The sequence below is a fragment of the Battus philenor genome, unplaced genomic scaffold (genome assembly GCF_028537555.1).
Source record: "Battus philenor isolate CCGP_79_NKW_IND1 unplaced genomic scaffold, ilBatPhil1.0.hap1 SCAF_9, whole genome shotgun sequence".
Classification (NCBI taxonomy): Eukaryota; Metazoa; Arthropoda; class Insecta; order Lepidoptera; family Papilionidae; genus Battus; species Battus philenor.
The window spans coordinates 6,622,403-6,636,047 of NW_027181759.1; the positions used below are offsets into that span (position 1 = coordinate 6,622,403).

The 13,645-nt window shown below is 33.5% G+C and overlaps 1 protein-coding gene across 6 annotated transcripts in view; it reads left to right on the top strand.

Moving 5' to 3' along the window:
* LOC137931980 (ATP-sensitive inward rectifier potassium channel 12-like) overlaps positions 1-13,111 on the top strand; it is a 40,273-nt gene extending 27,162 nt beyond the window's left edge. The window contains exons 1-8 of one of the 6 annotated variants that reach the window (XM_068775510.1): positions 384-898; positions 4,373-4,817; positions 5,809-5,997; positions 6,675-6,864; positions 8,692-8,816; positions 9,543-9,648; positions 10,830-11,229; positions 12,170-13,111. In XM_068775510.1, the coding sequence (XP_068631611.1) occupies positions 789-898; positions 4,373-4,817; positions 5,809-5,997; positions 6,675-6,864; positions 8,692-8,816; positions 9,543-9,648; positions 10,830-11,229; positions 12,170-12,263 (1,659 nt within the window). In that variant the 5' untranslated portion in view covers positions 384-788 and the 3' untranslated portion in view covers positions 12,264-13,111. Of the gene's footprint in view, positions 1-383; positions 899-4,372; positions 4,818-5,421; positions 5,602-5,808; positions 5,998-6,674; positions 6,865-8,691; positions 8,817-9,542; positions 9,649-10,829; positions 11,230-12,169 lie in introns of those variants that run through there. The other 5 variants (XM_068775511.1, XM_068775512.1, XM_068775508.1 and 2 more) reach the window with 5 other exon arrangements.
* Positions 13,112-13,645: the final 534 nt, after the last annotated feature.

The following is a 13,645-nucleotide window of genomic DNA, read 5'->3' on the forward strand; positions in this document are numbered from 1 at the left end:
ATGCGCCACAAACCGGATCATATATAAAATTAACAAAAGAAAATGTTATATGTGCATTAATGTGATTGTGTCATATCATTAAGTAAATTTTAAAAAAGTTTTATATTAAATATTTTATTATTTATATATTAAACTATTTATGTTTTAGTTTTCCTTATATTTTTAATTAAACATAATTTTAAAGGAGTTAAATTTTACACGTTATAGAAGATGGCGAGTGGTAGGAATATATTTCAAAGCGAAAAATAGATTATAATATGACGACGTCTGGTCGCTTCGCGGCGCCACTGTCCACTTTGGCACGAGACGCCCCTGTGGTGTTTGTTTGCGAACGTCTTCGCATCTGTTTCGTTAAACATCCGCCCGTTTCAGTATTGGTCCAATTCTCTTCACACCCAGTGCTAGTGGGAAATATATTGAATGACCACACACAGTTTTACGACGCCATTTTTAAACAGTTCGATTTTTATCACTTCTCTTGAGAATGCTGTCGGGCAAGATGATGCGGAAGTTTGTGGTGCTTCTGTTTGACATAAAAGAAGTATTCAGTGAATGTTTAATTAATGTTCTACTCAAAGATAGAGTAGAGACAATTCAGTAAGACGTTGCCCTGCGAAGTGTTTGAAGACATTCGAGTGTCGCATGCCGTATGACTTGATTTCGAAGAATTCACCACAAAGTACTGGATTCGAGCATTTGTGAACAGTGATAGGCTGGACTGTAGACTGATAGTATCTAGTGTTGGTCGATCGTTGACCGTTGACAGAATTGCTAAACCAGTTAAATTTATGCTTAGTACAATGTCTGGACTTAAAAGATGTATAAGCCAGGTGTCCATGTTAATGACCGGAAAACCAATAAATTCATCAGAGTCAGCGTGGAGAGAGGAATTACAGAAGTAAGTTTAAATCAATAGTTAGAGGATTTTAATAACTATGTGTTTTTAAAAACAAATTTGAAAGTTTTTTTTTTCTCTACTACGATGTTGAGACGGTGATGGTTGTTTATATAATAATATAGAAACTGAATCACTTATTCACAAAGCAATTTAAACTAAATACTATTGGAGTAATGAAAAAGTGTATAAAGCTCTATTGTTTTAATGTTCAGCTATTTCAAGCACTAACAGTCCGTTGAAGTGGCTCGATGACGTCTTTTAATATCGAACGTCACTTTTAGTGTCATACTCAATGACGTCACATTGGGACAATTAATTTAATCTGCTAACATCGGACTGGGTACATAATGTCATAAATCAACAACTCGAAAATGTATTAATAGATAAAACGTTTATATAAATATAACCGTTAAAGATTTCATAAAGTCTACACTCTTTTTTCAATATTTGTAGAATCGTAAATATAATACAATAATGTATGCGCCTATAACTGTTCCTTGCCGGAATTTTTCTTATAACCAAGTATAAAATTTATAAACAACATTCTTGTCAGCGGTAACAGAACACCGTGTTCACTAGCTTAATTGATCAAAGTTTGTTGTTGTTCTTATACAAAGTTATGCCGGTATAAATTTTTCCGAGGCACATTTTCCGAATGCACCTTGACTCAATGTCGTCGTCTCTAGCCTTATTCAATAGTTTTAGAAAAATGAATCTTACTTCAGAACTTGTGTATACTAAATATTAAAAATCTAATTATCGATTATCTTCAAAATTATTGTAAAATTATTGCATATTTATGTTAATAATTCGTGTGGTGTATGGTGGCATATGTTTTTTTCAACCACATAGATATTAAGACTACAAAGGGTACTATATTTCATTGTTCTATGTACCTTCGACACGTTTTAATTTAAGAATATATTATTTGTAAGGAATTCATTGTATATGCTTCTTAAAAACAATCTCTTTCGTCGTTAATTCATTAAGGATATTAGATAAAAATGAAACACTTAGAATAAAACAACGAAAGTAATTTTAATTTCTATTAAATAGATTCTTAGAGAAATAACATTACAACGAAATTGAATTTTAAAAAATATAAAAATAACAAATACACGTGATCTGGAATGAGAAATTTTGAAAAAAGAATTTTTTTTTTTAGGAGGTCTGATAATTTATATTTGCTAACCTTAATATAAAATTAGAAATGCTCACAATAAAAATATATTAAAAATGCACAAAGCCATTAGGAAACGAGGTATTTTACGTAATATCTGCTCAAGGTTAACAACGTATATGTAATTTGATTAAAGATGCGGATGTGAATGTGTATAAGCTATAACTGACCTCGAAAAGTAGGTTATGCAGTTTCTCGATAACAAAGAACAAATATACACAGTATCCTTAAAGTACCACATGTAATAAGTTATTATTTAGGGGAGTAGAAACTTTAAATATTTTAAAAATATTAAGTATATCGATCGATCCAAGTAGCACCTGAATATCGAAGCTTAGATTCTGATATTTATGTTTGCAACCCTAAAACAACACGATGCCACCTGCAAATATATGCAATAATCCTTTCCTCCAAACTTGTATTTGGTGGTAAAGTCGTCAAGATAGTATTAATACCTTGCAGAAGGTGCTACCACTTTCTTACTTACTCCGCTGGCTCAGTGATCCAAAGTGTGTCTTGGCCTCCGAAGCGAGAGACTTCCACTTTCCTACCACTGATATATATTATATTTTAAGATACTAATCTATATATGTATTTTATCATTGTTTGAGTCGATGTACGTCCACAGCATATGCTTGTGTCGCATAAATATGATATGCTGACATAGTTCTGAAACATAAAATGCAATTTGCTTGTAGGAATCGATGTTATTATCTTAAAAATAATATGCAGCGTTGTAATAAATGTACGAATTATAACACAGTTTCATCAGTTCTTGGTGTTAACGAAAAAAAGCATTGTGATGAATATAACAACTCTATTCAATTTTCCAATTAAAAAAAAATTGCTATTAAATTAGCATGAACAAGTCTTTATATTAAAACATCAAGACGTCTGTGTTCACACCCATAACGCTAAACGACTTCTATGCAAATTTTAGAGACAGCTTAGACAGCATTGACGTCGTAAAAAATTATTAACCGGAACTTTTGCGAAGCACTCCTAGTGGGAGTGGCGACTTTCTGTTAGGTATTGTTTAAAGCATTACAAAATACTGTCAAAACCTACAAAAATATTTTTAAGAATAACTTAATATATCAATTGTTATCATTATTAAGGAAATAGACACAAAAAGACTGTATCGTTCCAGCAATAGAGGATATCGGTAGGCGATCAAAAGTAATCAAGATAGGCCAACGGATTGGCAAGTTTTAGTGGCATTGGGCAGGCTAGTGTGCAGAGCATATGGCCGCTTAAATATGGAGGCTTAAGTTTCTGGAATGAAGTCAATGGATCGGCAAGCACAACGTAGAATGTAAACCCACAAGGTGAACTAGTGACGTTAAGATCATCGGAATATGCTGGATGAGGACCCCTTTAAAACCGGTCTTATTGGAAATCTATGAAGGCAGCTCTTGTAGACGTTATACGGCTGGAATGATGATGATGATTTTTATGTTTTTATCCCAAAAAGGTTCAATGTAAATCTTTTCAGTATTCTTCCTATCTAATATAACAAACACTAAAACACTGAAATAGATAAAATAAATCTTATCTTCGAGATTTAAGTGAGGGAGCTAAAAATACAAATACGAATTAATGGAAAACCGTAAGTGAAACCTTTTAACGTAATGAATGTTTATTTATGGAGATAGATAATTTATTTTATCACCAACATTTCTATACTTGTTATGTACTTGTATGCACGAGCTACGTACATTAAATTTAATGCTACGATTTTAATGTTTGATCACTCCGTATAATCAATATTTTATGTATATTCACGAACTTACTTCATTTTCTTCCAATAAATTCATAACCAAAATAGAATTAGAAAAAGGTTATTCTGCAACAACACTTGATTTAACATTTCGTCTAATTACTGAATAAAATCTTCAACATCAAAGAAATCATTAATTCATATGTCGAAAATAAGATTTTTCGAAACTTTTTCGCATCTTTATACCTTATTAATGTTATTGATAGTTTAGCAAACATTAGGTCTGTATTTAATTTCGTGAGACGGAGATCAACGCCCGAACAAGTGACTTTGACAGGATTCCAAACTGTTCTGTCTATAATTGCGCGTCATTTAATATAGTTTTACGTTGTAAACAATGTGATTATTTTATTTAGTCGACGTAAAATAATAGAATAAACACATCATTGCTATATATGCATTATCAGCTAGTTAGTTAATAAAAATTAATCATTTATTATAGAGTTTAAAAACTGTCCAAACCGAAAGGAAAATTTTAAAATTTTATGTGTTAAATAAAAACAATTGTTTTCAGATATCGCCAAGCCCGCTACGCAGCGAGACGTGTGAGAAAACGCGTCATCTTTAAACATGGAGACTGCAACGTTGTGCAATGGAACGTGGCCAAGCGCAGGCGCCGATACCTTCAAGACATCTTTACGACCCTCGTGGACGCCCAGTGGCGCTGGACGCTGCTCGTGTTCGCCCTATCCTTCATTCTCTCCTGGCTAATGTTCGCTCTCATCTGGTGGCTAATTATCTTCACCCACGGAGACTTGAACCCCCCACCGCCAAATAACACCGCTGAATTTATTCCCTGTCTCAATAACGTCAATTCCTTTACCGGCTGTTTCCTATTCTCCGTTGAAACTCAGCATACAATTGGTTACGGGTCCAGAACTACAAATGAGGAATGCCCTGAAGCTATCTTCGTTATGTGCATTCAAAGTATCGTCGGAGTTTTTATTCAAGCTTTCATGGTAAGATTTTGCATGTGATATTGTTAAAGAAATGTTTTTTTTATTAAATCCTATAAATAGGGTACACCTACTTCACTAAAAAGTAGAGAGAATCAGTTGTGGTAAAGTTTTACAAGTCCAAATATTTAACTAAAACTTCCTACTATATCTGTACTTCCTACTATATATTTTGGCCTAAAATGATTCCAAATAAAGTGTTATGATATTTTTCAATGAAAGTCCAACGACAGACGTTACATCACTGTCGTTTAAACGGTATTTATAAGAAATATCCGCAAAGAACCTTTCCGCTTCAGAACGAATATATTAATTTAATGTGAAAATAAAATTTGGATGCGATCCAGACGTAGTATCTGCTACTGTAACCAGATGCTCTTTTAAAAATCATTACGAAAAAATTATCATCGCGCTGCTTAAACTACATTTAGTGTAAGATGCATTAAGAATATTAATCCACGTTGATCTGGACCGTTTCGTAAGCAACGCACGTTTCCAGAGTTCGATATTTGTTTCGAAACACGAATGGGGTCAGCGAAACAAGTGCCTCCGCCCAGCTGTTTTATATAAACCCGAAGCTGCGCTCTACGGTAAATTCTAATTTTAGGTGGGAACCGTATTCGCAAAGCTCTCTAGACCAAAGAAACGTGCGCAGACCCTACTGTACTCCCGAAACGCAGTCATATGCTTACGGGAGGGCCAGCTGTGTCTGATGTTCCGCGTGGGTGACATGAGGAAATCGCACATTGTCGAAGCACATATAAGAGCACAAATTATACGCCGCAAGGTATATTATTACAACAAAGAGGAGACTGGTTAGTGATTGGGGATTTCAGTCAGCACGCCTTTCATATGCATTTGGCCATGCTTAATGGATTGGACCCATCGCAAACCACAACTTATCGGGCGATGAACTTTGAATCAGTAAAAGTTCAAACTCCGATCACTTCATAGTGAATTTTCAAAATACGAAAACATTTTCTCTTGTCCATAGGTGGGTCTTATATTCGCGAAGCTGGCGAGGGCCAAAAAGCGAAACACTACACTCCTGTTTTCAAGGAACGCAGTGATATGTCTAAGAGACGGAGAATTTTGCCTCCTGTTTCGAGTGGGAGATATACGAAAATCGCATATTCTCGAAGCGCACGTCCGCGCCCAGATTATACGGAAAAAGGTATTGAAAGTGCGTTTCTGCAACGTTTTGTTAAAATTAATGTCGTCCGTACAATGTGGTTGCCTTGCACGTTTATTTTTAATTTGTTGTCGTTCTGTTTTAATGTTACGTAAAGACCCATCTATGGATAAGTGGTAAGCAGTACATGCATCTATTGCTTGTTACTAACATCATTTGCTTTTTTAAAAACAAAAATCACTTGCTTCACAAAAAAATTACAAGAATTTTAAGCATTTTTAGCTGCGCATTAACTTTTCTTTGTTACATGAATTTATGCTGCTTGCTTTGCTTTATGGAACAAATTGCGTCATTATAAAAATCTTATGAACGCCTAGTTAAATAAAAATCGCATGTATGCTTGTTATGCGCAATTCGTAATAAATTAGCATTTAGAGACCAATTAATGAACTACGATGTTTCTTCTAAAAAATTTTGTTTTCTAGAATAAACATTGTTAACAATTTGGTTATAAACTAGTACTTTTTTACCGGAAACAGTTGCCACAATGTTTTGAACCTTTTCCGTGCTAAATATTTTTATTTTATTTCTGCTTAACATTGTCATTTAAAAATCATCGTTTTCCATCTGTGGTTGTGGTGATACGGTAACAGTCTCTTTTGAATTTTCTTTTGTTGATTTATTAATTTATTCACGATTATTTTTAAAAATAATTCTTAACTCTTTAGATTACAAGAGAAGGGGAAGTCTTACCGTTCTACCAGCAGGAATTGAAGGTGGGCGCCGACGGCGAAGAGGATAGACTAATGTTTATATGGCCCATGACCATTGTACACAAAATTAATGAGAAGTCTCCGCTTTACAACCTTTCTGCTTCTGACATGCTGAGAGAAAGATTCGAGATAGTCGTGATGTTAGGTAAGACAAACAAACGTATTTCATAAAAAAATTAACAAATAAAGTATCTAAAACATTATCTCTCCTTAATTTTATATGAAATTTGGCAACTATATTATGTATTAATTCGCATATTTTAGAAGAAATTATTATTATGCCAACGGGAATAATTTGTTTCTTTGTATTGTTACAAATATTAATATATAAACTTTTGACTAAAATTTTCTTAAATATTGAACCGGTATCTTCTTAAACTCATTATCATTTCAGTCAACGACGTCCATTGCTATACAAAGGCCTCCTCCATAGATTTCCAATAGGACTATTCAGGAGCGGCCAGTATCTAGAGCAGAGTTCCCCAAACTTTTTTGTGTCGTAGACAGACCCCTTGCCGTGTTTTTCCGTTTTGGGTAGACCCCCTACTTACCTAAGCTGACTGCGACTCTCAGGTTTTTACAAGTTCAAAATGTATTGCGACCACAAAGCGAATACCAACATCCTACAACTTACACAATTTTATAACATATATAATAATTTTTTTACTTCATAGGTACTTCTATAAATAATGTAAATGTTTTGATATTATAAGATAGTATGATGTATGTCAATAGGTTCTATTAGTGTATGTGTTGAGATCCACTATCGTGGACCCTCATTTTCATTTCATGGACCCCCAATTTTTTTTTCGCTGACGTAGACCCCTTAGGGGTCGATATAGACCACTTTGGGAATCACTGATCTAGAGTATTCCGACGATTTTAACAAGGTCCTCTATCTATTTTGTGGGTGGTCATCCTGCGCTGTGCTTGCTGGTCTGTATTAATTAATCTCATACTTACATTTAATTTCATTAAACTGAACCTGTAAGAAGTAGAGATACAAGAAAAAATCGATGATAAATATTTCCTATTGTCTAGACAGAGATTTTTTCGTTTAATAGATAAACATCGTTACATTATTACGTTTTTAAAACTAGCTATAATGACTTCATTATAAATGTTAGTCATATAGCATTATTTCAATATACCTTTTACTTGCAGTTGGCACTTCCCCGGTCGCGTTTTGGTCGTTTGCCCTAAACCTTGCGTTAGAATATGTATATATCTAAGCTATTTATTATCTTGTCACAGTTGTTCAATATTCGCAATTATGAATATATCAACGACCTATCGTATTGCACGTACTGTAAGTAAAAATATGTAACTAAAATATATGTTGAAAATATCGTATGTCTGGATACATTTTTTTCTAGTAGAATATACAAGGATTAAATTTACTATACTAAGGTTAGAAATCATTAAACATAACCTACAATTTTTTAACATATATGTAAGAAAAAGATTTTGCTATTCAATTTAACAGATCCATTAGACTTTAGAAAATTAAAAAGACATTTACAAAGAAATTAAAAAGACACTCTACACTCTTTTAAATTAATTAGTTTGGCCGAAATTTGGACAATTATGTAAGCGAAGGAATGTAACAGACATGACTGCGACGGCAACTTGAAGTGACAGTGGTCTAGACATATAGCGCGCCGAACCAGATGGCCACCATCGGCCTTTAGATACTAGAATGGAACCGACAAGCGCAGCGTAGTACATTCTTCCACAAGGTGGACAGACGATCTTGTTAAATTCACAGCAAAACTCATGCATCGGGCCCTATTCGAAATCTATCGTGGAGAACTATGTTCTGACGTGGACATTCTACGGTTGATGATAATTATGACGCCCAAATTCGTATGAAATGAATGCAATAATACAAGGATTTTCTATGGAAGATTTGTTTTAGACTGTGAAAATGTATTAATAGATAAAATAAAACTTGATCGTTTTTACTTTACAGAGGGTGTAATCGAATCTACTGGAATGACGACCCAGGCCCGAAGCAGTTTCTTACCATCGGAAATATTGTGGGGACATCGATTTGAAACCATGGTGTCTTTTAGAAAAGATACTGGAGAATATGAGGTTGGTATATTATGACGTCATCATTTCATTGTACGGTTTATTACCGAACAGTTCAAATATTTAATTATATAAAACCTTTTTCCTTATACGTCGAACTGCAGTGCAGTTATTAACGGCATAGTAACGAGTCAGGTAAACAATAAAAGTGTTTAACCGTTTTATTAATATTATTCTGCGAACACTATTAATGCTTTATAAGGAAATAGTTTTATTTTTCCTTATAGAGAAATAAAAAATAGTTTAATTATTGATTTTGCTTTATACCTTTATACTCAATATCATAAAATTAGCTTAGACTGCATGTCTTAAAAAATAAACGAACATATAATTTCAAAACACGTTATATCCGGAAGTTTCTATTTATTAACGCAAAATGAAAAAGAGCGTTCAGAAACAGAAGTTTGATATATCTAAATAATATACTATATACATATAACATGCCGACTGCCGTAGGTAACGAAAATTCTCGAATGGTCACAAAGAGCCGGTACACATGGTTAAGCCACCAGTAGGTGGACCGACTTCATAGTCAAGATCGTGAATGCAGGCAGCGCAAGAGCGGTCATTAAGACTATTTTTGGAAGAGGCCTGTATTTTGCTGTAGGCATTTGTCGGCTGACATGATGATCAATTGAACATAAACATTATACATTATTTTTAAAGCCACAAGAGCATTTCAGGTGTCCATTACACTTCAAACTATTCTAACTTGTGCGTAATTTATAGGTGGACTACACGCGGTTCAATAATACTTACGAAGTCGATACACCGTTATGTTCCGCGAAGCAACTCGACGAACTTCGGGCGACCGTCTCCACCTCCCAGAAATTAGGTATGCCATTCAAAGAATCATCTCCTATATGTAAAATAATAAACTTTATCGATTTAAAATGACATACAGGATGTTTGGTTATGTTGTAAAAATTACTTTGGTTTAAAAAAGTAAATGTATAACTTATTTGCTATCAATCAATGTATGTTACACCCTTTATAAAAATGTTTTCACCAATAATAAATAACGTATTGATAATATAATAAGAAAACTTATATATATAATAAAGAATATATTTAATATAATAAAGAAGCTTTTTCAAAATTCGAACTCTGTCCTTGCAGATTTACTTGTACTGTCAGAATTTATTGATCAGTCGCCTTCCAATAAAAAAAATAAAGCTGTTATACCTATAACTCTTCTGTACATTAAGTTACTCAATAGTAATATCTCAGTGGTTGAGAACAATAACAAGTCGTAAGGTATATTACCGACGTATCTTTAATGTAATTTTTTCGTTTGCTTTTCTTGAACAGTGATTGAAGAAAATCGTGTATAACTTAGAGTTTTTGGTGACTGAACAAAGTCATTGGAAAAGAACATGCTATTTTACAGTTTCTTTTGATTATTTGTTATTTATTTCTACTTTAATATTTTCTTTCCAATCTGGTGAAATTGAAATATGTAGCGCCCGTGCCGAAGGTCCACAAGGAGCCTTCAAACTTTGTTAGCTTAACAGGATATGCCGTTACTTTGCGCTTTGCCAATTAAAACCGTAGAAGCTACTAATGATATTTGAAAAGCACTGTAAGATAGGCCATAAAATAGTGTTGATATATATGTCTTATTATCCTTTCTTATAGATTAAATTAGGATAATTGTTTTGTTGTACCTCATTTATATAAAATATTGTGAACATCAGTTCAAACTGTAATGTTTTTGGAATATGTTTGTGTTAGGTTTTGATGTGCCCTGATAAAAAAATATGAAAAACTACTTGACTATTAAAACTTGTCTATGTTTATTCAAGGTAGCGACTGCGTGTGTAGTGCGAAGAAGTATTTCATTACCTTGCATAGGTCCACTGTTTAGTTTCCTTTAGGTCTTCCCCGTTACTCTAGAATGTCTATGTTTTTGTTTACGTTTTTGACGTTGCCTAAAAATAAAACGAAAGCAATTTAAGAAATCGATTGTTTGAAGAACCAACTTCCGATTAATTAATAAATAACGATTGATTACAGATCGGATGCTGGGCACTATACCAAAAACATTCTCCAACGACACATTAGACCTGAGCTCCGTCGATTCCATATCACTAGACGAGCACATCGAGATCAAAATCCCGGAAGCGCGAGTGCGTGAGAACCGGTTGATGGCGCAGAACAACTTTGTGCAGCACGTCAATGAAAAATTGAAGAATCACACGCATTTGGCTGTAGAGAACGGTCCAGAGTTGTTGCCGAAAAATTTATGCGCGATCGGAATGAATTCGGATGTCAGGTCGGAAAATATGGTGCAAGCAAGAGAAGGCCACATGCATCGGAGTCATAGTCACGCCAGCATGAAGCGAGCGCATGGACTCACGCCCAACGGCATCGGGAACCACGGTCTCGAACACAGGGACCATCAAAAAATTAAAAAGTAAGCTTTTAATTAAAGACATTAATCGTTACATCAATACCTTTCGCAGCTCTTGTAATGTTTTAAGAAACCGTCTAAATAATTTAACGCACCGATAGCTGATTTCAATACCACCGCTCAACGATCCCCGGATTAACGAATGCGCGGGATTACTCTACGAGATAGAATGACGTACGGAAGTAACCGACATAGCTTATTGGATTGGCAAGTTGAAGTGGTAGTTGGCAGGCCAAATAGCAGAACTGATACTGACCATTGTAGTCTTAAAGTTCTGGAGTGGAAATCACGAACCGGCAAGCGCAGTGTAGGACGTGGACAAGGTAGACAGGTGACCTTGCTAGACCAACGGAATAGTGTATACCGGGCAACCGGTCTTGTTGTAAATCTACGTGGGAAACCCATGTCCAGTAGTGAAAAACCTTCGGCTAAAATAATGACGATAAACAGATTTTTATTGGATTTTATTTATCATTTATTGCATAAGTTTTTATTATATATTTCTACCATATTCCCAAAATTCGACAAAAATGTGAGGATTAGTTCTGACTGTGGAAATTTGCATTGTGACTGTGTTCCAATCACAAATAATGGTTTTCTAAAACAACAGCAAGAACTGATTTGTTAATTAATCAATTATATATGTGAACTGAGACTGTTATCTTTTAATTTAGCATGAGTTTTAAAAAATGTCAATCGCTGAACCTCTCAAAATATTTTCTGTATACAAAATTTTATTATTTCACTTTAAAAAAAAATAACAAAAGACAGCTAATAAATTTTCGTGGAGCCCTGCTAACGAATTGTGAACCCCCCATTTTTTGCCATGTCAATGTAGACCACTATCTCTCATAAACCGCCGCGGTCCACTTTGGCAACCATTGATTTATAGTAACATTAAGCAACAATAGGAATTAATAATAAAAACTATTTAATTTTACAGATCTCCAAGCGACAATCACATTGCGGAGAAGACACCAGTTCTCCCCATACCAATACTAGTGACGTCACCTGAACCAGAACCAGAACCGGCATGACGGAACCGCGTACGATTCCTACAACCCACCACATTTATATAGTAATTGCTAGAATTATCTGTGCCAGAACAACCTTCATAGACAAACATTTCTCGAAGATTCTACAAATTACACCAATCTTATACATTTTCAATATAACATATTAAGTAAAGATTAAAACAGAATCATGCAGATACTGAATATAACAAAATATTTACTTGAAACTATTTTTGGTCTTTTACAAGCTTTACTTCCTATTTATAAAATTATTTGTGAAATATATTTGTTATAATGTTGAATAAAATCATATAAATAATTATTAGAATATTCAAATATACATCTCATGGTCACGTGATATTTTTAAGATTATTTATATATTCTCTGTGCGGCACGTGAATATTTGTGAAGTGATTTAATCCTTGTAAAAAAACATCATTAACCCAAAAACACAAACACGTATAGCATGTGTAGCTGTCCTTTGTTAGAGTAAATAATATCCGTAAACTAAAAAATGTAATGGCCTTGATGTGTTTCGATAATTCCACGAAGTAACGACGTTGGAAATATATTTGAATAAGACAAGAAAAATACCAAGGAAGCACTAATCAATAGCGTTTTAGTAGTTTGTGTAGAGGATAGAGCCGAATGTAACTACGCTTATGTTGTATGAGTTCATAAAAAAAATTAGACCCTTTAAATAATTTATGAATAGAATATTTTACTAAACATAAGTTGCTTATTATTAAGATTGGTTTAAGTGAAATATTTCAACTCCATATTGACAATACCAGTTCCATAATCATAGGTTAAATTTAATACCCAAAAATTTATTGAAAATCTCTTAAAAAATAAACACGTCCTGTCTTTTTTAAAAAACAATAAATAGTATTTAAATGCAATATCCTTTTCACTAATTTGTATAAATAGGACAGAAAAGATAACATTTAATGAATTTGTTTAAACTAGGGGTCGGCAAACCTTTGTTTTTTACTCCATTGTTGTCGCTCTCTGACAAAACTGTCTAGAGGAGAATAGAATTATAATTGATTCATCATAAAAGTTTAATTTATATGATTATATATGGCTTGATTACTAAAGGAAAACGAGAGATTTCCAAAGAAATACAAGGAGACTTTTAATAAAGAAGAATTCAAAGTTATAAGGAGCACCATTTTGATATTTTTAATCATTATTTTAGTAAAATCAGGGCTTTTTTGTGGGGACAGATAGTAATTTCATAGATTTCGAAAATATCGAAAAATTAGCATAAACACTTCATAAACGTAAATAAAAAAGTAATTTGATAAAAGCAATTTTGGTAATTTTACAAAGTTTTTAGATTTTTTTTAAAGCTTCAAGTTTATTTTAATTCCAAAGACACTGTCTTTAGACAGTAAATAACA